At 42.7% G+C, this 24727-nt stretch overlaps 3 protein-coding genes across 8 annotated transcripts; 2 read left to right on the plus strand and 1 right to left on the minus strand.

Annotated features, from left to right (window-relative positions):
• Positions 1-8667: 8667 nt before the first annotated feature.
• Positions 8668-13643, minus strand: LOC136509639 (plasma membrane ATPase-like). Of its 4 annotated transcripts, none has more exons than XM_066504389.1 (14): positions 13557-13643; positions 13321-13446; positions 11698-12756; positions 11490-11621; positions 11232-11324; positions 11028-11145; positions 10777-10923; positions 10446-10684; positions 10312-10341; positions 10145-10226; positions 9893-10053; positions 9640-9813; positions 9070-9193; positions 8669-8961 (listed from the first exon to the last, which is right to left on the minus strand). In XM_066504389.1, the coding sequence occupies exons 1-14, from the start codon at positions 13590-13592 to the stop codon at positions 8837-8839; spliced, it is 2646 nt and encodes an 881-aa protein (XP_066360486.1). In that variant the 5' UTR covers positions 13593-13643; the 3' UTR covers positions 8669-8836. The 4 variants fall into 4 exon arrangements, with proteins under 4 accessions (XP_066360490.1, XP_066360486.1, XP_066360483.1 ...); XM_066504386.1 differs by having other exon boundaries at positions 8671-8961; positions 11220-11324; XM_066504393.1 differs by lacking the exon at positions 11232-11324 and having other exon boundaries at positions 8668-8961.
• A 250-nt stretch (positions 13644-13893) lies between these two features.
• On the plus strand, positions 13894-19921 carry LOC136450846 (SKP1-like protein 21). 3 transcript variants are annotated; one of them, XM_066451499.1, is made up of 10 exons: positions 13894-14067; positions 15047-15214; positions 15324-15548; positions 15650-15841; positions 16094-16213; positions 16324-16399; positions 16679-16776; positions 16924-17015; positions 17394-17479; positions 19364-19921. In XM_066451499.1, the coding sequence occupies exons 2-10, from the start codon at positions 15179-15181 to the stop codon at positions 19378-19380; spliced, it is 942 nt and encodes a 313-aa protein (XP_066307596.1). In that variant the 5' UTR covers positions 13894-14067; positions 15047-15178; the 3' UTR covers positions 19381-19921. The 3 variants fall into 3 exon arrangements, with proteins under 3 accessions (XP_066307596.1, XP_066307591.1, XP_066307585.1); XM_066451494.1 differs by having other exon boundaries at positions 16685-16776; positions 16858-17015; positions 19364-19919; XM_066451488.1 differs by having other exon boundaries at positions 16858-17015; positions 19364-19918.
• A 3006-nt stretch (positions 19922-22927) lies between these two features.
• LOC136509662 (expansin-B11) lies at positions 22928-24135 on the plus strand. Its single transcript, XM_066504406.1, has one exon. It carries the CDS (start codon positions 22973-22975, stop codon positions 23759-23761), a length of 789 nt encoding a protein of 262 aa, XP_066360503.1. The 5' UTR covers positions 22928-22972; the 3' UTR covers positions 23762-24135.
• The last annotated feature ends 592 nt before the right edge of the window (positions 24136-24727 follow it).

Consider the following 24727-nt stretch of genomic DNA (forward strand, 5'->3'; position numbering starts at 1 on the left):
TGGTAGAGACAGTCTTCGTCAGGCAACCTCTAGGTTTTGCCATCAAGGGAGTGGAGCACAGGGTGATCCGACTATGCAAGGTGCTCTACGGGCTACGGCAGGCCCTGTGAGCGTGGAACGCCAAGCTTGACGCCATGCTGGGCGAGCTTGGGTTCACAAGGTGTGCAACCGAGCATGCGCTCTACATGTGGCGATGAGGGAAGTAGGAGCTCATCGTCGGCGTGTATGTGGATGACTTGATTGTCACCGGTGTGCGTGTAGAGGACATCGATAGCTTCAAGCGCGAGATGGTGGCTCATTTTCCAATGAGCGATCTTGGCGCGTTCTCCTACTACCTCGGTATTGAGGTGAGATAGGAGAAGGAGGCACTCACGCTCGGTCAGAGCACGTATGCCTCGAAGCTGTTGGAGCGGAGTGGCATGGCTGAGTGCAAGCCATGCGTGACTCTGATGAAGGAGCGACTGAAGCTGTTGAAGGCCAGTACCATGGCGAAGGTGGATGCAACACTCTACCGGAGCATCATCGGCGGTCTACGCTACCTAGTCCACACGAGGGCGGACATTGCGTTTGCCGTGGGCTACGTCAGTCGCTTTATGGAGGATCACAGAGAGGATCACTAGGCTAAGGTGAAGCGGCTACTGCGCTATGTCAAGGGGGTGGTGGATCAGAGGATTGTCTTCCTCAAGACCAACGGAAGTAGGCTGTAGCTCACTATGTTTAGCAATGTAGACATGACGGGGGACATCGATGGACGGCGGAGCACCTCTAGCGTGCTCGTCATCCTTGGGTCATAATGGGGACGAGGGTCTTGATCTTCCGTTAGGTTCAAGATAAACAACGATTTGTTCGGAGAGCGACACATCGATCCGGTTTCAGATCACAAAGACCCGAACCCTGCAACCTTAGCACCATGTCTCCTCTAGTTATCAACCATGTCACAATCTAGTTGACCTCGCTAAGAAGGCTAATCCCTGCTATGAGTCGAAGAACACAAGCAAGAACAAGATAAAAAGCAACTCAATTAAAGTGACAATTGCAGATGAATGATTAAGCACTCGAAGTTGGGGTCTTGCAAACCGATAACGGCGACTGTTCAATGACAGATTGATCTAAAACAAAACCCAAAACCTAATGTAGGTGGTGGCTACTGATTATATAGCCTAAGGGACGTCCAAGGATCCCTCTTCACATCCTAAAGGTGTCCCAACACGTTACAAGGCCCAACGGCCCAAAAGACGACGACGTAGCGCCGTGATAGATTCTAGATATCAACTTGTTTTGATGATTCCCATTAAGTCTAATGGAATTTTGATGTCAGACTACTTCCATTGGTTTTCTTATGAAATTATCTTTCCATCCATATGTGGATCATAAAAAACGGAGTCCGTATGCGACCTGGACGTCCGTTTTACTACACGCTGGTCCTGAAGCCCGAGATGGACTCGAACTCAAGTTGGACTAGGTCTCCGGCTTGGCTTGGACGTCCTTGCTGGCCTCCTAAGGTGGTGGCCAAGGAGGAGGACATCCAAGGGCTTTCTTGGTGGGTTCTCCAAGTCCTTAGGGTGTGCTCCCACTTAGGCCAGGGTCCCAAGGATGAATAACAAGCCCATAACGACAATGTAGCTCCCAGCAGAAACAACGATAGAATATCTTGATGGTTTGGAGGCCTTGCTGATGTGATATTGAGATGAGACCAGATCTATTTGAAATCTTATCAAACAAGCTTTCCATCAAGCGCTCATTGATCTCGATCACACTCCAGATGGCTGAGTTATGGCCTTCCCAATGAAGCACTATCGAGCTACCGATGAACCAAAAATTCAACTTTGATGAACTTGCACGTTAAGACATATTTGTACCTACATTCAAATAACGACATGTATATGTGGAACCAAGTGAATTGTACCAAAAATCACTATGCAAATGTAGAAACGAGCTCACCTTATAAACAATGGTCGTATCCGATGGTGTCATGTCCTCATCATTCTCCCCTTCTTGACAATAAACCATCATCGGTTTGGGATTAGCTGAAGGAAATGTTGTTGGTAGTAGCCAACATTGCTCCCCTTCTTGAAATTTAACATGTTTCTTTAAAACAAAACTAGAGAAACTCGATATGACAAGATTATAGCAATTGCAATCCTTTGGTGGATCATACTTTTACGCAATATTAGGAGATTTCATATTTGAACAAATATAGACACGATGCACCATATACTCTCCTTTACAATTATATTTTCCAATAAAATGATATGTACAAGTAGACAACCATGGCAATTCAACACATTTAAGTTTCTCTTCTAAACTACTAAGAGCATATAAAGTATCAAACTCAATATAACCCAAAGTATTTGAAGAATACAATAATTTCTTTTCTTTTTTTTGATAGCAATGGGAAGTAAACGTTTATATTCAGCATAAGTAATTGGTTCCAAAACATGGAAAACTGAAGCATCATCAACTAATTTATCTTTATCATAAGAAACATCAAGCAAATTATCATGGGACAAAGATAAATCAAGAGAGGGTTCCACTAACAATTGCTCTATGATAGCATGGTTTATGGAAAAATTTAGTACATTAAGACAATTTTCACCTTCCATGAGTGTAGCACCATGGGCATTACATGTGTTCTCAGCAGGAATAATAGGTGCATTGTGAAGTGATGGTTCTGAATTTGCATATGAGGTTGTGAGCTCCTCATTTTCTTTCATGCCATCCTCTCGCTTATATACATTATCCTGCAGAAGGTTAGTCATAGCAAGAGGAATAACAACAGACTCTTCCTCTAAATGGTGCACCTCATCAAATGAAGTCAAAACAGGAGGTGGATTAACAAAGGTTTCTCGCATAAGGAGTTTTATATCATTCCAAGTTTGAGGTTTATTAGAAAGATCTAAAGACTCCCACCAAGATAAAGCAGAATGTCGCAAAACACTAGTTGCATTTTTTACCTTCCTCCTTGGACACATAAAGTGAGTAGCAAATATGTTATCTATGGTAATTTTCCACTCCATGTACTCATCAGCACCTATACCATCATAAGTCGGTGGATACGAACAACCTGCCATTGTTAGAAGACAACAAAAGACAATACAAAAATATTATCCCTATCAAATGACTACGTGGTTGCAGTGGTGTCACTTTTGACAGCAAGTGGAAGCATCTTACCAAGCTCTTATAAAGTTCTTACCAATGTAAGCAGTGGGCGGTACAACCGGTGGCTGGTTCGTGATACCTGTGAGGCAGTGGTACCGAGATTGCAAGGGTCTTTTTCTGTACCGATCTGAAGTATATGTGGAGCTTAAGAGGAACAAAAAAGAACAAATATATATATGTGGCACACAAGTCAGTGATAGACAACAATATTGAATAAATATCCAGAGCACTTGTCCTAGTTGCTGGCCTATACGTGTTTCTATCACCAGTTGTGATAAACAAGAGAGGAAACAAGGATGAAAGGAAACAAGTATTAAAGGTAGCAACGGATATGAACAAGGCAAAAGATACCACAAACAATAGAGTTATTGAGTGTTCCTTATGTGCTCTTTTTCGATATCTTCTATTCTCTTTTACTATTTTTTTATTTTATTTTTTGTCTAATCTTTTTTTTCCTTGCTTTTGCTCTTTTGATATTTTTTTCTCAGCAAGGAGCACACAAGAATAAACCATAAAAAATTTGAGCTCAATTGAATAAAAGATGTGACCTATAGAAAATTAGGACTATGCTAAAAAGCGTACCAAAACTTGTGGGCCCAGAAACTCAATTTTCCTAATCGAATTTTACAAATCTAATTTTTGCGAACCCAGCAAAGCTGGGATGAAATAGATCTAAAATTTTCTGGCGTTCTCCGTAGATATAAAATTTCTCCTGTTTCGAGTTCGGATGCAAAAGTTATGACTGTTTTAAAGAAGCTGCTCGAATCAGGGATTTAGTGGACACAAGATGCAAAATGATGGTGATACGGAATAGCGGCGGGTGGAGGTATCAACACAAACTAGAAAAGAACACAATCTAAACCAGCAACAATACTTTGACCTAGGACACAAACTCAACAAAACGGACTCTGAAACTGAATCATGCAAAGGCTATGGCGCGGATGGTTATAGGATAGGAAACAAATATGGCATTGGACTATGGGATAAAAGCAAAAACACTCGAACTAAGGATAAGATGTGAACTTGACAGTATACCTGAAGCTCTGATTACCACTTAATGGGGACAAGGGTCCCGATCTTCCGTCAGGTTCAAGATAAACAACGATTTGTTCGGAGAGCGACACACCGATCCGGTTTCAGATCACAAAGACCCGAACCCTGCAACCTTAGCACCACGTCTCCTCTGGTTATCAACCGTGCCACAATCCGGTTGACCTCGCCAAGAAGGCTAATCTCTGCTGCGAGTCGAAGAACACAAGCAAGAACAAGATAAAAAGCAACTCAATTAAAGTGACAATTGCAGATGAATGATTAAGCACTCGAAGTTGGGGTCTTGCAAACCGATAACAGCGACTGTTCAATGACAGATTGATCTAAAACAAAACCCAAAACCTAATATAGGTGGTGGCTACTGATTATATAGCCTAAGGGACATCCAAGGATCCCTCTTCACGCCCTAAAGGTGTCCCAACACGTTACAAGGCCCAACAGCCCAAAAGACGACGACGTAGCGCCGTGACAGATTCTAGACGTCAACTTATTTCGACGATTCCCATTGATTCTGATGGAATTTTGATGTGGGACCACTTCCATTGGTTTTCTTATGAAATTATCTTTCCATCCATATGTGGATCATCAAAAAACAAAGTCCGTATGCGACCTGGACGTCTGTTTTACTACACGCTAGTCCTGAAGCCCGAGATGGACTCAAACTCAAGTTGGACTGGGTCTCCGGCTTGGCTTGGACGTCCTTGTTGGCCTCCTAAGGTGGTGGCCAAGGAGGAGGACGTCCAAGGGCTTTTTTGGTGGGTTCTCTAAGTCCTTGTGGTGTGTTCCCACTTAGGCTAGGGTCCCAAGGATGAATAACAAGCCCATAACGATAGTGTAGCTCCCAGCAGAAACAACGACAGAATATCTTGATGGTTTGGAGGCCTTGCTGATGTGATATTGAGATGAGACCAGATCTATTTGAAATATTATCAAACAAGCTTTCCATCAAGTGCTCATTGACCTCGATCACACTCTAGATGGTTGAGTTATGGCCTTCCCAACGAAGCACTATCGAGCTGCTGATGAACCAAAAATTTAACTTTGATGAACTTACACGTTAAGACATATTTGTACCTACATTCAAATAACGACATGTACATGTGGAACCAAGTGAATTGTACCAAAAATCACTATGCAAATGTAGGAACGAGCTCACCTTATAAACAATGGTCGTATCCGATGTTGTCATATCCTCATCAGGTCGGCTCCAATCTCATGGTTGTCGCTGAAACAGAAGGTGGTGGCGCTATCTACGTGCGAGGTAGAGTACGTAGCGGCGGCCACAGTGGCGTGCCAAGCTGTGTGGCTGCGTCAGCTGCTGGGCGAGCTGACCGGTGTGGAAGCTCACCCACCAGCACTGATGGTGGACAATCAGCCCGCCATTGCCCTCGCGAAGAATCCGATTCTCCATGACCGGAGCAAGCACATCGACGTGAAGTTCCACTTTCTCAGGGACTGTGTCGATGGAGGGCGGATCGTCATCGAGTTCGTCGAAACTAGTCGGTAACTCGCGGACGTCCTCACCAAGCCGCTTGGCCGTCTTTGGTTTATGGAGCTGAAGGAGATGATCGGCATAGAGGTGATTCAAGGGTTAGCAGTAGGATTAGGGGAAGAATTGTTGAATAATCTACTGCTTCCTTGTGTAAACACACGGCAGGGGAAGGCGGCGCCGAAAAGGTACCATGCTGTGGTGCTGTAGCCACAGCAGGGGCAGGCGCCGAACGGCTCACCTGCCGCACTGTAGCCACAGCAGGAGCAGGCGTCAGAGTCAGCCCTGCTGTCTCATCTAGCCACATCTAGTTACTGTAGCAGCATGACAACTGTACTAGGACTAGATGGATAGAGTTGTATATATAGTTTGCCACTGCAACTCAGTAAAGACAGAGCGAGTTCAGTTTGCCATCTCATCTGCAGAGCTTCGGCCAACGCTGGTGCTTGTGCTGTGTGTGTGCTCTGTTCTACCTCCCGTCTTCTACCTCTAGCCATAGTGTGTGGTCGGACAACGCTTGTCGTGGTCGGCAACATTGGTGAGTGGTCGATTCACTCGTGCCGATGATCCTGTGGGCCAACACAATCAAAGTGCAAAATCTATTATGGCAGATATTTATTATTTGGGAGATTTACAGGCGATACATTGCAAATGTAAAAGACCACAACAATGTGTTAGATCTATCTAACTGAAGACCGGCTGATGTTGTACCCAAACATTAAGTATCACGTACAGCAACCAGAAAAGAACAATGTGTAGGATGGCCAAACACATGCATATTGTCAACAAATTTTCAAGACATCTTTGTGCGTCTCCATTTGGGACCTGTGAAATAATAGAAGTTTCATGTTTCCTGCAAAATATAAGTAAGGGGATATGGAAAATAAAATTTTATAACAAACACTAACATTCGATCTAGAAAATCTACAAACTGAAACAAGGGTCAAAAGTAGGACTAAATTGTACAGGCATATCAATCCTTCCCGGCCTAAGATAACCGACACCCTTTGCTAGAGAAAAATTCAAATCACCAGACAGCCTTTTGTGTTGCCGCCTGAAAAAAAGTATCTGATTCAACGGTTCTTGATCATATAGATGTCAAATCTACATTTCACTGTTTTCTACTTATCTTGATATAATGAATCCAGCTATGGCATCTAACAGTTACCGCTGGCCACAAACACAATGACCCGGTGCTAAATCACGGTGACTGAAAGAAACATGGACAATCTCAAGAATCTTGGCAAAGCAGCAAAGAGAAGGAAACAACGTACCACTCAGCATCTGGAAAACGACAAAAGCAAATGTGAAAAATAGGCCAAGGACATCTGATGAGGAAGTATCATCAGAATGAATAAAGAGTGCAATAACCTGGTTCACTATGCTCATGTGGAGGAACAAAGCAGCTTTGATTTCCTCATCAGTGCCTGTCAGTGATATATCTTTGAATTTACACACTGTCCAAGTACTAAATACTCAACTGATCACCACCTCAAAAGCAAAAGTAGTTATCTTTCATCACCACCTCAAAAGCAAAAGCAGCAACTTTGATTTTCCTCATCAGTGCCCATCAGTGATATATCTTTGAATTTACACCGTCCAATAATCAGCTCATCACCACCTCATTTTTTTTTTCATATCACTTTGAAACTCATGAAAATTTTAAGGATGATGCATGCAACCATGTTGCACAATGCAATGGCCTTCTACATCCAACAACGCATTTTCCCTACGTATAGATATATTTACAAAGTAATAACATTACTAAAAGTGATTGTTATGTGGGGACTCAAATATGATATGCGCAAGAAGAGCAAGGATTGCAAGGTTGTGCCAGACGCAGCTCAGCAAAGTGGCTAAAGCAAGGTATATTTAAATAAATTATGGGCTTCAGTTTCGCCAGAGAAGTTCAGAGGGCAACAGCAGGTCGTTCAGAGTTAGCCATTAGTTGGTCATTAAGAGATTGATTTAGCTTCAGTTTAGATAGATAATAAATTAACAAAAGATAGATAAACTAAAAAAAGAGGCTCTGAACAGCTAAGTTACAATAGATGGAATCTACATTGCCCTTCCTCGTGCTGTTCATATATAACTGCCTCCTGGTTGTAGTGTGCCATTGCCGGCGCCCAAGCTGTGGCCTATACACGACTACAGTCTACACTATCGTCCATCCACTAATCATTCTCCACCATCTCAGTGACACTAGAAACTAACCTGCCAAAACCATCGTGAAGCATGCCACTGCAAACACTAAACATCACCTGAGAATTGAGTTCATAAAGGGTTTGAAGATTGTCACAGTACTATTAGTGGATGCAGTTACCCGAGTAACTATTCAAAGGTTAATGAAATATTATCCCCATACTTTCTTCAGAGAATTTTACAGATCACTAGTAACTTATCTTGCACTTTTCACACTGATGACATAAAGAATAAGATCATATATTTCATAAGAAAAAAAAAACATTGCATAGATTTAAGCCACCTATAGGCAGCTGATTTGTTCGACGTCATTAGTGATGCAGCATTGGAGTAACTCCTTTCAGCTCGATATGGTAGAGGATAAGAGAAAAAAAATCTGAAAGGGCTCAAATCTGCAAAAAGCTATACTAGCAAGTAAAAAATTAAATATACTTTTACATGGAAACAATAAATGTTTTAAATGATTAGATAAAAGGAAATTTATAAAAAAAAGGATGTGCAAAGAAGACAAGAACTAAAATGCCAGAAAATTGAAAATATAGTTTCTCCAGGTTCAATCAACCTGTCACAAAGATCCAAACGTCAGCATGCTCGACTGTCATGGCACTGTGTGTTAGGACTTAGCGCAAGTCCAGAATAAGGCACCATATATTTCTTTTCCGTACATATTACATCTTAACTGTTCTAACATAAAATTTTCAAAAAGACTGTTCTAGCATAAGGGAAAGCAATGAGCATTCTGTAGCTCCAGCAAAGTTTTAGCTTAAAATAATTTAGTGGCCTCGCAGCTGTAAGTTATGAATCATGAAGGGCCAATTAAATGCAAAATCTATTATGGAAGATATTTATTTACTTGAGAGGTTTACAGGTGAAACTGCAGAAGGAAAAGACCCTAACAATGTGTTCGATCTATCTAAGTATCTAACTTGAGACCGGCTAATGTACCCTAACATCAAGTATCACGTACAGAAACCAGATAAGAACTATGCGTAGGAATGCTGAACGCATGCATATTGTCAACAACTTTTCACTAGTCATCTTTGTGCGTCTCCATTTGCGACCTGTAAAATGATAGCACATTTATGTTTCCTGCAAAAGATAAGTAATGGGATATAGAAAATAAAGTTTTATAATTATCACAAACTCTAACATTCGATCTAGAAACTTACAAGCTAAAACCAGGGTTAAAAGTAGGACTAAGTTGTACAACCATATCAATCCAGCCCTAACACAGCCGATACCCTTTGTTAGTGCAAAATTCAAATCGCCATGGACAACTTTTTGCGTTGCCACCTGAAAAAGAATAAATGATTCAATCGTTCTTGAGCATATAAATGTCAAGCAGTAAATTTCACTGTTTTCTACTTCTCTTGACAGAATGGCCCTGTTCGGCTAGCTGGAAAAACGGCTAATGCTGATTTGTTGTAAGAGATAAACACTGTTATTTCGCTGAAACGGTACGGCTGATAAGTTCAAGCGAACAGGGCCTGAATCCACCAATGAATATCTGTAACTGTTAGAACATTGTTGCTAACTACAGTCAACAGACACAATGGCCCAGTGCTAAATCATGGTGACTGAAACAAGACATGGAAAAAACCAAGGATTGTGGCAAAGAAGGAAAGAGAAGGAAATGACAATTCGCCATCTGTGGAACAAAAGTCATGGTGACTGAAACAAGACATGTAAAAAACCAAGGATTGTGGCAAAGAAGCAAAGAGAAGGAATCAACCACTCACCATTTGGGAAACAACAAAGGCAAATGTGACAAAAGGCCCAGGGCATCTTATGATGCAGCAACCATCAGAATGAACAAAGAGTGCAATAGCCTGGTTTACTGTGCTCATCTGAAGGAACAAAGCAGCTCTGATTTCCTCATCACTGCCCATCAGTGATATATGTTTGAGTTTACACTGTCCAAGTACTAAACAATCAGCTGCTCATCACCTCAAAAGCAAGAGGTTATCTTTCATCAGAAGGAAAAGCACTCACTGCAAAAGGGTTTGCAGTTCTTGCAACCCTATAAAAAATGGCTGTAGTAAGAACTATGTAGCTTCCAAAAGCAGCACCGCTTGTAATGATTTTCTGTACTCTCCATTTATCTGGTGACTTGTTCAATTCCACCCTTTCGAATAACATTGCGAAGGATGTACCTGGAAATAAAAATAGAAACAAGGAAAAAAAATAAAAAAAGACAACATATATCGCAAATAAAGGTTGTGGACTTTTGGAACTGATGCTCACAGTAATTACAAGCGGTAATCATGAAAGCCAGGATACTTGACAAGTCAAAGTTCCATAAATGAAAAATGACACGGATACCAAACTTCATTACAATTAAGATTGGAGTTAGACCTGCAGGACCCTGTACTTTAGAAGGATTATAAAAAATAATCACAAATTGAACTCACAAGATGGACAGTTGATGAAATGGTGAATATCTGCAGAAACAGCAACATACTGCAAGTTAATATTAATTTATCATGATCGAGATACAAAACATCTTGTCAGAAATCAAGCCTCTAAATGCATCAGAATGACCTACAGTGTAGCTTCTCATCATCTGACAAATCTTCCTACTGATTTGTACAGCCGAAAAAACAGGTATCAGCGCAGGCCGAGTCAAAACAAGATCAGATTCACTTTTTGTGTAATCAGTTGCATCAGCAACTGAAATTCCAATATGGCTTTCTCCTATGGCATCATGATCAAGAAATTCATACCCAACCATTGCACAATGACAACCGAAATTTCTTAGTCTTCTTACTATATCGCTTTTGTCCTCTGTCCTAACATATCAAGATAGCAAAATGGTAAACAAGAACTTCTTGCAGAAAAAAAACTTTGCCAGGAGGACATAGAAGATAAGGATAGACCTGGAAAGAGATCAGAAATCCCGTTGATGTTTGAATGGACTTCTCTGTTATTGCGAGCTAACTCAAACACTGAATGTGCAGGTACCACATTGGTGCCTAGTTTTCCAAGTTTTCCACAAACCTGCTTTGTGGTCGACAATGTGCTCTCTGTAGAGAGGACAAAACAATATATATATATGATGAAGACATGTTTATCAGAGAAAATGACAATAGCAAAAATCTCGACAGCAGGATATGCACAACAGAATCACCTGTGAGGACTCTTATATCTAAACCCAGATCGATAAGGCTATCAATAGCATCAGCACTATCACTTCTAAGGTCATCTGTGTAAGGCAGAAGGGCAATAAACTCCCAACATGAGTCTACCTGGAGGAAAGCAAAACAAACTAAATAAATATAGATTGAGTTAAAGCATGCTAATGTGAAATCGAATTGCCTACTTGATGTCCTACAGCTATGGCCTGATATCCATCAAGAGCAAGTTCATCCATTATCATGCTTATTTTCTCTTTAACTTCTTTGCTGCAGCCACATTGATGAGCAACCTATAGCATGAAAACATATAATGACTAAGAGACACGCTCTACAAACAAAATACATGCAACTGCATGAATGCATGTTTGTATGTGCATTGAGATGTTGGAGGAACTTGCATGCATGTCTGTCCCTGTAAGTGTGACGGTATGTTCGAAATTGCAACAGCAACTTGCCTTTGCAGGATCACCTTTGAATACGCAGCACTTGGACCCATTGCTTTCATCGATGTATGTAGTCTGGAACATCAGCTTCAGTGCAACAAAGAAACAGGCATGGTGCTCTAAGACTTCAACACCAAATCGTGCCTGCAAATTCGTATGCATCTTTATTTAAAAGAAGCACAGAGGCGAATTAAAACTCTGCTTAGTTAGAGAAAGCAACCTGCTCTGGATCATCAAGGAGGCGTAGGATAGCTGCATCAATTGGTTCGATGTACAACTCTTGTTGAGATCTCGACGCCCGTGCAGCTAAAATTATGGCACGGTCTTTATTAACACCATCTGCAAACATCTCAATCTTGTCCCGGACAAAACAGGGCTGATTACAAGTTAAAGTACCAGTCATGTTGAAGAGGATTACATCCACACTTGCTAGATCTTCAAGTGCAACTGTCCCTCGGCTAGCAATCCCCAGAAAACAAAGCCTCACAGATCCCAATGCCAATGCCAAGTAGAGAAAAGTAGGCATTGCCATCGGAATTCCACCAATCAATGGCATAAAATGGGCGTTGAGTGGTATGCCACTGCAGTTTTGTTTCTGGAACAAAAAGCTTAACACTATCTCAGCAATAGTGCCAACAAGTACCAGGGAAGCACAGAAGCAGCCAGCAAGCATGACTCCTTCTTTAAGCTGCCCAGGTCGAGCATAACGTTGTGGGTAGAGCCGCAGTGTGCTTCCGGGAATGCCACGGCCAGTTGCAATGACAACAGCAGTTCCTTGGCCACAGGAAACAGTCCAAGCATAGTATATGAGGAAGCCATGCGCACAATCAACAGACCTTTTGGCCCAGCAAGTCATTGTGTCGATTTTCTGAAACCGAAGTACGCGAGCATTGGCTGGGACGATGTCCCCAACCTTGAGAAATATGATATCCCCTGGGACCAGATTTGCTGCATGTACATCTCTCCACCTCCCATCTCTCAGAACCTTGGCCCTTGGTGCGTGGGCCTTGGTCTCCAGTGGAGCCTTAGCATACTCTAACACAAGCTTTGCAATAAAGCATGCTATGAGGCTTGTAGCTACAATGAAAATTACGATGGCCATCTCGCATGATCTTTGGCCAGCTGAGGTGATGGCAAGAGACACCATTGTAGTCAGTACTGTAACCCACGACATGGAGTTAAGTATGATCCGGACCATGTTATTGTACTTGGGGAAGACATGATCCCATCCCCAGAGCGAAAAGAGCGCCGTCAGGAATCTTTGAAGCATGCTGCCCTCCTGCAGCGGCAGTTTCAATGTAGATGTTAAACACCCAAGTAATCCTGATGGGAACTTTTTTTTTTTGGTTCTGAACTAGTATGTTTTTTTTTTTTTTTAAGAAATTTCTAAACTAGTATGTAGCAATTATTACACATGATACTACAATGAAAGAGGAGATGGTCAGATAATGAGACTAGCAATATGTGTAGTTGGTTCCAGTTTAATCATCAAAGAAGGGTTATGGAAACAGGTCGTCCAGTGAAATTAAAGGAGATAGAAACTGTGTCATGCAAAATGAAGATGAGTGCTTTTGGCATTGTCCTGTTACCAAACATTCAGCACCTGAGCTAAGCAATTTCTTATCTGGTTCTTATGAGCTGTGGAAAGGGCATTTATATTACTGAGTGGTGCCAAATGATCCCCAAGTACGTAAAAGAGAAACGAATTGATTAGTAAGGAGCATATGGTAGTGGAATCGATAACGGGCGCAGGAGTTAAGCTGCAGGTTGAGAAGTGAAGGCAGCAAATGGCGCAGGAAGCGGGCACAACGTGCGGGAGGAGGGATCCAGAGTGGAGACGTACGTGGTGCGAGAGGACGACGACGTTGGGGCCGTGGAGGCGGAGGCGTCGCGCGGCCTCGTTGTCGGTGAGGCCCGCCTCCTCCGCCGTGCCTAGCCGGCGCAGCACCTCCTCCTCCTCCCCCGTCTCCTGCATGCATTTGCAATTTTGCAACAAGACCAGGCATCACAATCACACATCGCGATGGCTGGACCAACGGCCCCGCGCAACCGAACCGGCGGAGGCCTGAGGACACTCACCAGGTCCGCCATGGCCATATCATCCGACGACGCCATGTGCGCGCCGCGCTAGTCCCCGTGCCCGCTCCTCCTCCAGTCCTCCTTCCGAGACGAGGCCGAGCAGACGGGCCAACCAACCAAGCAACTCGAGGCCCAATAACAACAAAATCCAGCCCAAATGGAGACCCTTCGTCGCGGTGGCAGGGCTGGCCTAAGTAGGGGAAGAAATGGCCCATATAGGCCCGGTCCACTGGAGGACGAGCCAGCACCCAGCAGGCCAGGAGGGAGAGGGAGCGGGAGCGGGAGACGATAGATAAGGACGACTCCCCCCTCCCCACAGCAACTGAAAACCAAAGAAACCGCTGCCGGACGCCCACCAACCAAAAAAACCACGCCTTTCCTCGCCGCCGCGGCTCTCCACTCTCGCCGCCGCCGCCGACGGAGAAGCCGCAGAGCTGCTCCCTCGCCCACTACATCCGGGAGCGCGTGGCTCCATTCCATTCGCGCTTACCCGCCCGCCCGCCCACCGGAGGTACGTCCCCAAACGGCCCACCTCTTCCTTCCTGCGTTTCCCGGGCGGCGGAGAGTCTGGGCTAGGGTTTTGCCCGGCCTCGCCGTCCCGGGTGGGCTCCCTGACGCGCAATCCGGGTAGGGTTTGCGCCCGCAGCCTCGGCCTTTGATTAGGGTTTAACTTTAACCCCATTTCGCTGCAACGGGCTTGGGATTACCTGTACGCGTCTGCCTGTCTTTCTCCTGTTTGCGCCTGGAGTCCTGGACTGCCTGGATTGGCCGTGAATGGTTGGAAGAAGATACGGCTGGAGGCTGTCTGGGTTCGGGAGCCTTGGTTACTGGAACAGATAGTCGTCTAGCGGAGCAATCTTTGGCTCAATTCTTTAGGCCCTGTGATATTTGATTGCTGGGTACCATTTCGTTGGTCACTGTTCAGGTTTCGGATCATCTATCACGGTAGGATGCAAAGACTGGATTCTTCCTTTCTATCCCTGGTAATTAATTCACCAGGGAAAACAATGATTAGTTCTTTTGATGAGTCCAACAATGGCCTTCCCGTACATGTGTGTTAGTCATGCATGAGACGCATTGGCAATCGGCTCTGGCTAGCTGAATGTGCTCACTTTGTGTTCTCTTCTGTATCTGGACTTGGCATCATGTTCATGTACATCATGTGATTGTTAGTACTTGCAACTTCACCTGTAGTTGAAATTGATTATTCTGTGTGTTTAGTTACCTCTGACATATTCTCCTCTCATGTCAGATCTCCCCTTTTTGTTTCGCTGTGGCTGTTCATTCATCCCATGTCATTCATGCTTTACTGTTGATCTGATATTCCTTTACTCATGCATCTCTGCTGTAGGTTAACCTGGTAAAGCGATTACATTGAACTGTGCCGTTGAAGCCAAAGTTTATTCCATTAATCTAGATTGCAAATAGGCGCCACTCATTGATGTGATGGCAAATGAGATAATTGTGGGATACCCTGATTTCTTCTACAGGATAAATCTTGATCATTTCATTTGTTGGACATTGGATCAACCGGTGCTGTTATACATAGAAAGGAGTTCATTGTAAATTCTCATCTATATTTGGTGGTGCCATAATCATTTTTTCACTGCCGTTTGGCAATAATGTCGGAGAGCGAGTTAGCAGTAATAAAACCAGAGGTACAATTCCCTGTGCCTTTCTTAGCTGCAACATGCCCCCCCCCCCCCCCCCCCCCCTATGCGGTCAAATTCAACCTATCTTGAGATTATTGGTGGTGAATTATAACAGGCGTTGAAGACTTATATTTGGCTTCAGTGCTTTGATGGTTCCATACAGCAAGTGGAGGAGGAGGTTGCGATGTTCTGCCCCATGATATGTCGGGAAATTGTGAAAAATGGCACAGGGTCATCCAAAAATCATGCTATTGCTCTCCCGGAAAGAGTTAATCCAGCCAGTTTGAGTTTGATTCTTGACTATTGTCGGTTTCATCAGGTCACTGGGCGCTCAAACAAGGTACGATACAATTTTTAATTTTCCTGTATATCTCACTTGTTGAGTCTACATAGGTTCCCATAGTCTTAGTAGTTTTTTTTTTCCTTATACATGCTATGCAGGAGCGGAAGTCCTTTGATGAAAAGTTTGTTAGGATAGAAACAGAAAAACTCTGTGAATTGACTTCTGCAGCTGACAGTCTGCAGTTGAAGCCACTTGTTGATCTTACTAGTCGAGCACTTGCTCGAATCATTGAAGGAAAGACACCTGAGGAAATTCGTGACATTTTCCATTTACCAGATGACTTAACAGAGGTTAGAGTGTCTTCTATAGTTTCAGATATTGAATCATCAAATAGAAGGGCGGGCCTGGTGCAAGCGGTAGAGTCTTACCGCCTGTGACCGGAAGGTCCCGGGTTCGAGTCGCGGTCTCCTCGCATTGCACAGGCGAGGGTAAGGCTTGCCACTGACACCCTTCCCCACACCCCGCACAGAGCGGGAGCTCTCTGCACTGGGTACGCCCATTGAATCATCAAATACTTATTGTCAAAACTTGAATGCCCTCAGGAAGAGAAATTGGAGCCCCTAAAAAATATAAATGATGATCCTAGGATTCGCCTATTGAACCGATTGTACGCGAAGAAGCGGAAAGAGCTCCAGGAGCGCCACGAGCGCCAGAAGCTGAAGGTAAATATGATGGATTGTACATGTTTGTGTTCAGCAACATTTTCTAGCTTCACTCAGTGGTGTTCATGTTTTATGCTAAAATCTAAAATCTGAAGTTCACTGTATTTCAGGATGTTCAAGTACAAAAAGAGCAAAAAGATGAGAGATCTTTGGATGAGTTACTTTGTTTTATTAATGGGGATGGAGGTATAACTACAGTGAGTTATATTGACTATATGACTTGTGTTATTCTGTTCACTGTTTGTTCCTGGGACTCTTTAGATGACTTATATCTGGCCTCTTACTGAGGCCAGATTTTGGTCAATTTTACTTCCTAAGGCTCTGTTCTTTGTAATATGGACTTTCTGTTACACTGGATTTTGGTGGATTTTCATCATTGTTTCACTTGGAACCAAAGTCCAATGGCTGCAACATTTGCTTAATTAGTGTTTTGTTTAAATAAATATCCATGTAACCATTTGACAGGTTCAGGTGGGAGAGCTACCAAGAGTAAGAAAAAGAATAAAAGAAGGAAGGATCACGCTAAGAACCCTCCAAAAGCTGACTCTGAGCCTTTAGATGCGGTTAGATTTCCTGACCATTTCCCCTACTGTGTATTCTATATAAAATATGTATTTCTTACATGATCTATCTGGGAAGTTTAGGAGGGAGCTGCTTGTGTGGTTCCATGCAAAGTGGATAGCAGTAATGTTTCTAGACTTCCATGCCAGAATCCAGATATGCAAGATGATGCTGAGTACCCCTTTGAAGATGCTGACCTCGATGATGGACTTGATCCTGCAATGAAAGAAGAGCTTGATAGGTGAGGATATGAGATGTCTCATTGCTGTATGCATGTAGACTCTTAGCTTTGTTTTTCTTTTGATGAGTCATCTCGTTTTTTGTTTCATTGGAAGTGAACTTTTTAGTCAGCTTTATTTTGTGCCTACTAATCTGCTTCTTAATTCACAAAACATGTAGTTGTCCCTGAAATGATAAATCTTGGAGGTTTCTATAGTGAGATGTGAAGAACTTAAGTTGAGTTCAAAATTGTTGCTTAATATTCTGTCAAATACAACAATCCATGAAACTCAATTTCAATTTTACTTGGATCGCGGGGCATGTGCTCATTATTTACTCTAGGCATAGTGCAGTAGTGCTGTGGTCTGAAATAACGACAAGGTTTGTTTTTAACATGCAGAGAAGTCGAGGACTTCGCGAGGAGGTTGAATTCAGTTTGGAATGAGTCACATATTGGTGGTAATGGCCCTGTGCAGAGATTTTCTGGTATGTTTTCCATATATAATTTCCTTGATGAGGATTCTGGTACTATAGTAGTGATTTGGGGAGGGCGATTTATCAGAGATAATGCAGGCCTAGTATCAAACATTCTTACTAGAAAACAAAATGTTCTTTGATTTGCATGTCTCCTGCTATTACGAACTAGCATATAGTGTCATGTGTACAAGGGTTAGCAGTTAGAACTGCTAGTATCAACTTCAAATTGTTTCCTTCAGGGCTGCATCCTGTGTTTCACTTGAATAGTCTGTTGAGTGTTGTCACATGTATCCTGTATTCCTGTAGTGAGTACCCTGCTTCTTTCACCTAGTTTTTTATTAATTAGTACAAGAAGGCTCTCTATGAACCAATTTGGTTTCATGTCCGGAAGGTCAACCATGAAAGGCATTTTCTTAATAAGACAAGTTATGGAGCGGTATAGGGAGAAGAAGAAGGACATACACATAGTTTTTATTGACTTGGAGAAGGCTTATGATAAAATACCAAGGAATATTATGTGGTGGGCTTTGGACAAACATAAAGCCCCAACGAAATACGTCAGGCTCATTAAGGACATGTACAACAATGTTGTGACTAGTGTTCGAACAAGTGATGGAGACACGGATGACTTCCCGATTAGGATAGGATTACATCAAGGGTCAGCTTTGAACCCTTATCTGTTTGCCTTAGTGATGGATGAGGTTACAGGGGATATACAATGGGACATCCCTTGGTGTATGCTTTTCGTGGACGATGTAGTGCTAGCCGGACATGAGTGAATCAGAAACTAGAGTTATGGCGGGAGACTTTGGAGTCCAAAGGTTTTAGACTCAATAGAACTAAAACTGAGTATATGAGATGTGACTTTGGCACTACTACTTGGGAGGAGGAAGATATTAGTTTGGAAGGTCAAGTAGTGCCTAGGAAGGATATCTTTTGATATTTAGGATCAATGCTACAGAGAGACGGGGATATTGATGAAGATATTAGCCATAGAATCAAAGCAGGGTGGATGAAGTGGCGCCAAGCATCTGGTGTCCTATGTGACAAAAGGGTACCACGGAAGCTAAAAGGCAAGTTTTATAGGACGGCGATTAGACCTGCTATGTTGTATGGTGCAGAATGTTGGCCTACGAAAAGACGACATGTTCAACAGATAAGTGTCGCGGAAATGCATATGTTGCGTTGGATTTGCGGTCATACAAGAAGGGATCGGGTTCGGAACGATTATATACCTAATAGATTAGAGGTAGCACCAATTGAAGAAAAGCTTGTCCAACACCGATTGAGATGGTTTGGACATGTCCAACGGAGACCTCCAGAGGCACCGGTGCGTAGTGGAATCATAAGCCAGGATAGTAACGTGAAGAGAGGCAGAGGAAGACCGAAGTTGACTTGGGTAGAGGCAATAAAAGGAGACTTGAAATGATGGAATATACCCAAAGACTTAGCCTTAGATAGGAGTGCTTAAAAAACAGCTATTCACGTGCCTGAACCCTGATTGCTTCGGCTGAGTTTCAACTCTAGCCTACCCCAACTTGTTTGGGACTTAAAGGCTTTGTTGTTGTTGTTGTTGTACTAGAAGGCTCTCTTACCAAATTTATTTGTTGGTGGAATTGATTCGCCACACTCTAGGCTTAATGGCCTAACTTATTCCAGTGGAAGGTGAACTTGGTGACCTTTTTTTCTATGTTCCTACTAATCTGAACATATTGGCCTCTTCTCTGAGCGATGTCAGTATCATCGGTGTGTAACATGATTGGGAGGGTACGTTAAAAGAATATATACAAATTAAAAGAGCTTAGGTGTTGTGTTTCATCCGGCCGTGAATGGTCCAAACTATCTTTTTGGGGAAATCGATTGACATTTTTAATCTTGTTTGGCTATTTGCAGGGTTTAATCACAGGTGAGTGTTACGCTGGCAGGATCAGAAGCAGAGGATATTTGTGGACATACAGCTTGGAAGAGAGTAAAGACCAAACAGGCCACTTGGCTCCTGTGTGTGTAAAACCTTGATAACTCGGAACCAAGCATGCAGACATGCGCAGCTTCCCTTGGTCATTTTCTGGGGAAGGAGGCCGCCTAGTTGGGATGAAGCATAGCGTGGTTCAGGACTCAAGGAAAAAGCGTACTGTTTTTTTCTTTGGGAAGGGAGGGTTAGAGGTCTGTCTTGACTAGTTTTTTTTTCCTTTGCTGCTGTGTTGCCAATTTTCCTGAATAGGGGGAGAGAGGGAGTGGTGTTGGCTGTTGGAGCTGTTACAGATATGCATGAAATTCCGTTGATTCACTGTATTGTGGTGCACATAAAAATGTGGCGTTGTTTGGCTGGTTTGCTGACCTTACCTGGGTTGGAATATACCATATTACCATACCTTATTATTACTGCGTTGGGACTGTTGTGAAAATAAAGGAGGCTTCTGGACAGCAGCATCTTCCTGCCTTCTTTCCTGACTATTCTATCTATATCTATACCTATTAACAAAGAGGTAAAATTTTAGCCTATTTTTTTTTATCAATCTATTGGCCCCGTTCGCGTGCCCTTAAACCTGGCTTAATTTGCTTTTTTTTTTTATCCGGAATAGTATTTTTTTCTTATAAATTCCTCCAGAATTTCTCTAAACCATCCAAATTCTTTCAGAACTATACCATCCGAACAGTGTTTGGTACGCCTCTCTCTAACTACCAGGCAATGGAGAGTTTGTTCCGTCCGGATTTATATATGTAATAATCTATACTTATACGAGTTAGAATAGCTCTTGTGCAGCGTAGGCGATACTGTGTCCGACAAATCTTAATCCTACTCCAAATAGATACTTCCAATCCAGGATAGGTTGAATAGAGATCAAATTGAAATCCAAATAGAAAACTATAATAAATATAGAAATTGCCCTAATCTTATGCCGTATCCATAAAAAGACAACCAATAGTTTCTAAACTCTCTTTTTTTATCACCGAGTTCCAACTGAGTCCTGGTGCCGCATCCATCCTGGTTTTGTTTTTTCTTCAGGGTCTTTTTTTGCACGTATGATTTTTTGTTTCTGTTCACGTTCAGTTTCCCTTTACCTTGCGTCTTACTTTTTCCCCACGTCATGTTTTCCTCTTTTCAGTTTTGTTTTGCACGTATGATTTTTTTTTCTTTCATGTTTGGTTTTCCGTTTTTTTTCTTTTGCGTCTTACTTTTTTCTTTTCTCCATGTTATGTTTTCTCTTCTCAGTCTTTTTTCCATTTGATCTCCTGTTCTATTTTTATCCGATTTCCCATAAATAATTAAAATAAATAATAAATATAATATTATAGATTTTTGAACTCTTGATATTTTTAAGGGAAAAAATCTACCACCAAGATATTAGTGTAGTTTCAATTAGGAATAAAATTTACTTATTTTAAATGGTTCAGTCTTTGGTCCAAACAATCAAATTGTAAACTGAAATCTTGACCAAATTGTTATCGGTCCGGCCTAAACTATACATATGTACCAGTGCAATCCCTGATGAGGGTTACCATATGGAGAATTGAGAGATATCTCCCATCATATAATCATCAGCTGACACAGTCCTTTGATTATGGGTCCACAAAGGAAGTCATAGAACTCAATACTTAATTATATCAACGCATAAATAGTAGAAAATATCTTTATGTTTTGTAACGGAAGAAAAAATTATCAAGATTATATTTTAAATTTGATACTTAATACGGCGTTGTCATATTATTGCCAACATTAGCTTATATTATTGGTGTTATGATTATCATAAAATAAATTATAGTTTTTAAATTTTATAGAAATGGTAAAACATAAATAGATATGTACCATTTACAATGTTGTTTAATATTTTTTTTATCCCGTTACATCGCACGGGCATATTTGCTAGTGAATAATAAAGAGTTAAAGACCAAAGGGTGAGGCTTGAGATACAGATACAAAAGAAAGGAAGAGAATGAAATAAGGGAATAAGAGCTTTTAATTCCTTGATGAGCTCTACCCGCATTCTTCCATAAACAAGAACAAGGAGAGTCGGATGAGTCTTGCTTCATCGTTGAGCCTGAGGAGCGCAATGACATAGTTATCCATGTTAAATAGTGGAGATATCCATATGGCTATGAATAGTGCTCCTAAAGAGCAACTATGGTCTTTATGAGGTTTGAGATCCTTGCTATGCTTTTCAGACTAATGACAGTCTATTTTATGTTCAACTTAGTGGCAGTCGGTTTCAGAGACAAACATACCAGGAATTATTAGGATTTGCTGGATCGCTTGCTCGAGAAAGAATGAAGGATAACTCTCATTCTACATTATGATGAATGGCTAGGTTCACGTGCAAACCAACAAAGGTTAAATGCTGTATTTACATGATAGCAAATAGATGAGCCATTTACGAGCAAACTAGCTAAAACCACGACAAGCAAGCTAGGTGCATTGGGCCTCATAACACCAAGCTCTAGCAAAAGGGTGAAATTGTGTCGTAATTCATAACCATGGATAACAAGACCACGCACTAACACAAGGGCAAAATTGAAGGAAAAAACACAAATTGAATACATTGCTATATATATGATTTCCAGCGTTGTAGGGATTTGCCTTGTTTTCTATTAAAAATGAGGTAGTTGATATGTGGCTATGCCATGCTTTTATCAATTCAGCTATGGATTAGGAGTCCAATGACGAAACACTCTGTTAAGCACAAGTCATCAAAACCCCCCTTAAGACTCCTTTTATCCTCAAGCCCATTTGAAGGAGGAGATTCCAATAATTGCCTTTGGAATCCATAAAAATGTTGAACTTTATGAAATTTATTTATCTATTACCCAACAATCTTGTAGAAGTTATATTTGATTTATTTATGAATTCGTACTTTCAGTAAAACAATACACAGCTAAATGGCTATGCATGTGTCTCCAAAGTCCAAACCCCACAGATATTTTTTTTTCAAATTTGAACCGAACCTGGCCTCTAAACAAAAAAAAACCTCGCAAAAAAGAAAACAAAAATCTCAATTCAATCTGGCTCTGGGCCAAATATGTTGAAAAATGGTCAATAGGCCCATACTAGAAATCTCAAGTGTTCCTAACGGTCGTCACCAATATGACATGTAATGTACTCTCTTCACGACCGGTCATCCATCTCTGCTTCCTTCCTTCCGTTCAGTTGGCCGCAACGTGTGTGCAACGACGACGACACATATTGCAATGCAAGACGAGAGACCAATAGGAGGGGGGACGACACGAAAACGGCTGCCTCGGATCGCGGCGAGACGAACAGGTGTGCAGTAGGGCCTCCTGTTGTCACCTCCGACATGCATATGGGACCAATTAACCGGCGGCCAAGAGCAAAGCTCGCTCGGCCATGCATGCATGACCTCTCCGTCTCCGTCTACAGTGCGTGCATGCAAGCTCGTCCGATCGCTGGCACGCGCGGCCATAATATAAATACGAGCCCTGGCCGCCTGCTCATTCATCACATCGCATCGCAGTTACATACCATCATATCCACCGACGATCATCATCATGTCGAGGTCGACGATGCAGGTGGCGGCGGTGGTGGCGTTGGCATTTCTGGTGGGCGGCGCCTGGTGCGGTCCTCCCAAGGTTCCCCCGGGCAAGAACATCACGGCCACCTACGGCAGCGACTGGCTGGAAGCGAAGGCGACGTGGTATGGCAAGCCAACGGGCGCCGGCCCCGACGACAACGGCGGCGGGTGCGGGTACAAGGATGTGAACAAGGCTCCCTTCAACAGCATGGGCGCGTGCGGCAATGTCCCCATCTTCAAGGACGGCCTTGGCTGCGGCTCCTGCTTCGAGATCAAGTGCGACAAGCCGGCGGAGTGCTCCGGCGAGCCCGTGGTGGTGTACATCACGGACATGAACTATGAGCCCATCGCCGCGTACCACTTCGACCTAGCCGGCACGGCGTTCGGCGCCATGGCCAAGAAGGGCGAGGAGGAGAAGCTGCGTAAGGCAGGTATCATCGACATGCAGTTCCGGCGGGTCAAGTGCAAGTACGGCGAAAAGGTTACCTTCCACGTGGAGAAGGGGTGCAACCCCAACTACCTGGCGCTGCTGGTCAAGTACATCGACGGCGATGGTGACATTGTGGCGGTGGACATCAAGGAGAAGGGCGGCGACGCGTTCGAGCCCCTCAAGCACTCCTGGGGCGCCATCTGGAGGAAGGACAGCGACAAGCCGCTCAAGTTCCCCGTCACCATCCAAATCACCACCGAGGGAGGCACCAAGAGCATCTACAACGACGTCATCCCCGAAGACTGGAAGCCCAACACCGCCTACACCGCCAAATAAGCCGGCACGCAGACCTACTGCTGCTCTGGGCTGGGGCTTGGGTTGGATCCCATGCAACTTCCCAAGCAATGCATTACCATATGCTTACGCATGCATTGATCCATGCATAATATCCATTTTTTTACTACTGCTACTGCAGCTGCTGCGACGACGACGTCCTCCTTCGTCCTCTCCATATATAGCTAGAGCTAGGCTCCGCTCTCTTATATTATTATTAAGAAAGCGAAGAGAGAAGAAACAGAGATACCCAATACATAATAAGTGCCTAATGAGAGATTTGAGGGGCCTTTATTTATATAATAAAAGGATCTGAGGAGCGAGACAAACAATATTGTCCATGGATCTCCCATGTAATCCCAATTTTATCATGGCTACATTTTAAGAGATTACACACTTTTCAATGATTAATTGAAATTTATGATACGCACGTATCGATTCTAGATGTATTCTCTGCTTTGGCCATCGTTAACCATGGTCATTCTTTGAAGGTAAGGTATGATATTTTCATTCATGCTACCAAACATAAGCTTCCTACTCTTTAATAGGATGCACTTTCCATTATTGCGACACCTTCACCGCTTCCATTAATTATGCAATTTCCAACATTAAGATGGCGTCATGTATGCATCTAGACCACTAGGTAATAAGCGTGGTAAGTGTTTTGATGATTTATGACAACTATATTATTGGAAAGGCACAACGTGAGGGATATTATGGCTTTCAAGTATGATTGGTCTAATGAGGTGATTGCACAAATTTATGCTATAGTGTGGTTTGTTCATGCAAAAGATACAGATCATCATTTTGCTCACTTATGAAACCATAGAACTAGTTACCTCAAAGAAACCATTGGAATGGTTGGAACATAAAATGGACTTAGGAGAATTGAATTGGATCTAAGGAGGTAAACACAAATGATGTCGTGTTTCCTCTACCACCCACATTGTCCGTGGAGTTTTTATGTAA

The sequence above is a fragment of the Miscanthus floridulus genome, chromosome 1 (assembly GCF_019320115.1).
Source record: "Miscanthus floridulus cultivar M001 chromosome 1, ASM1932011v1, whole genome shotgun sequence".
Taxonomy (NCBI): domain Eukaryota; kingdom Viridiplantae; phylum Streptophyta; class Magnoliopsida; order Poales; family Poaceae; genus Miscanthus; species Miscanthus floridulus.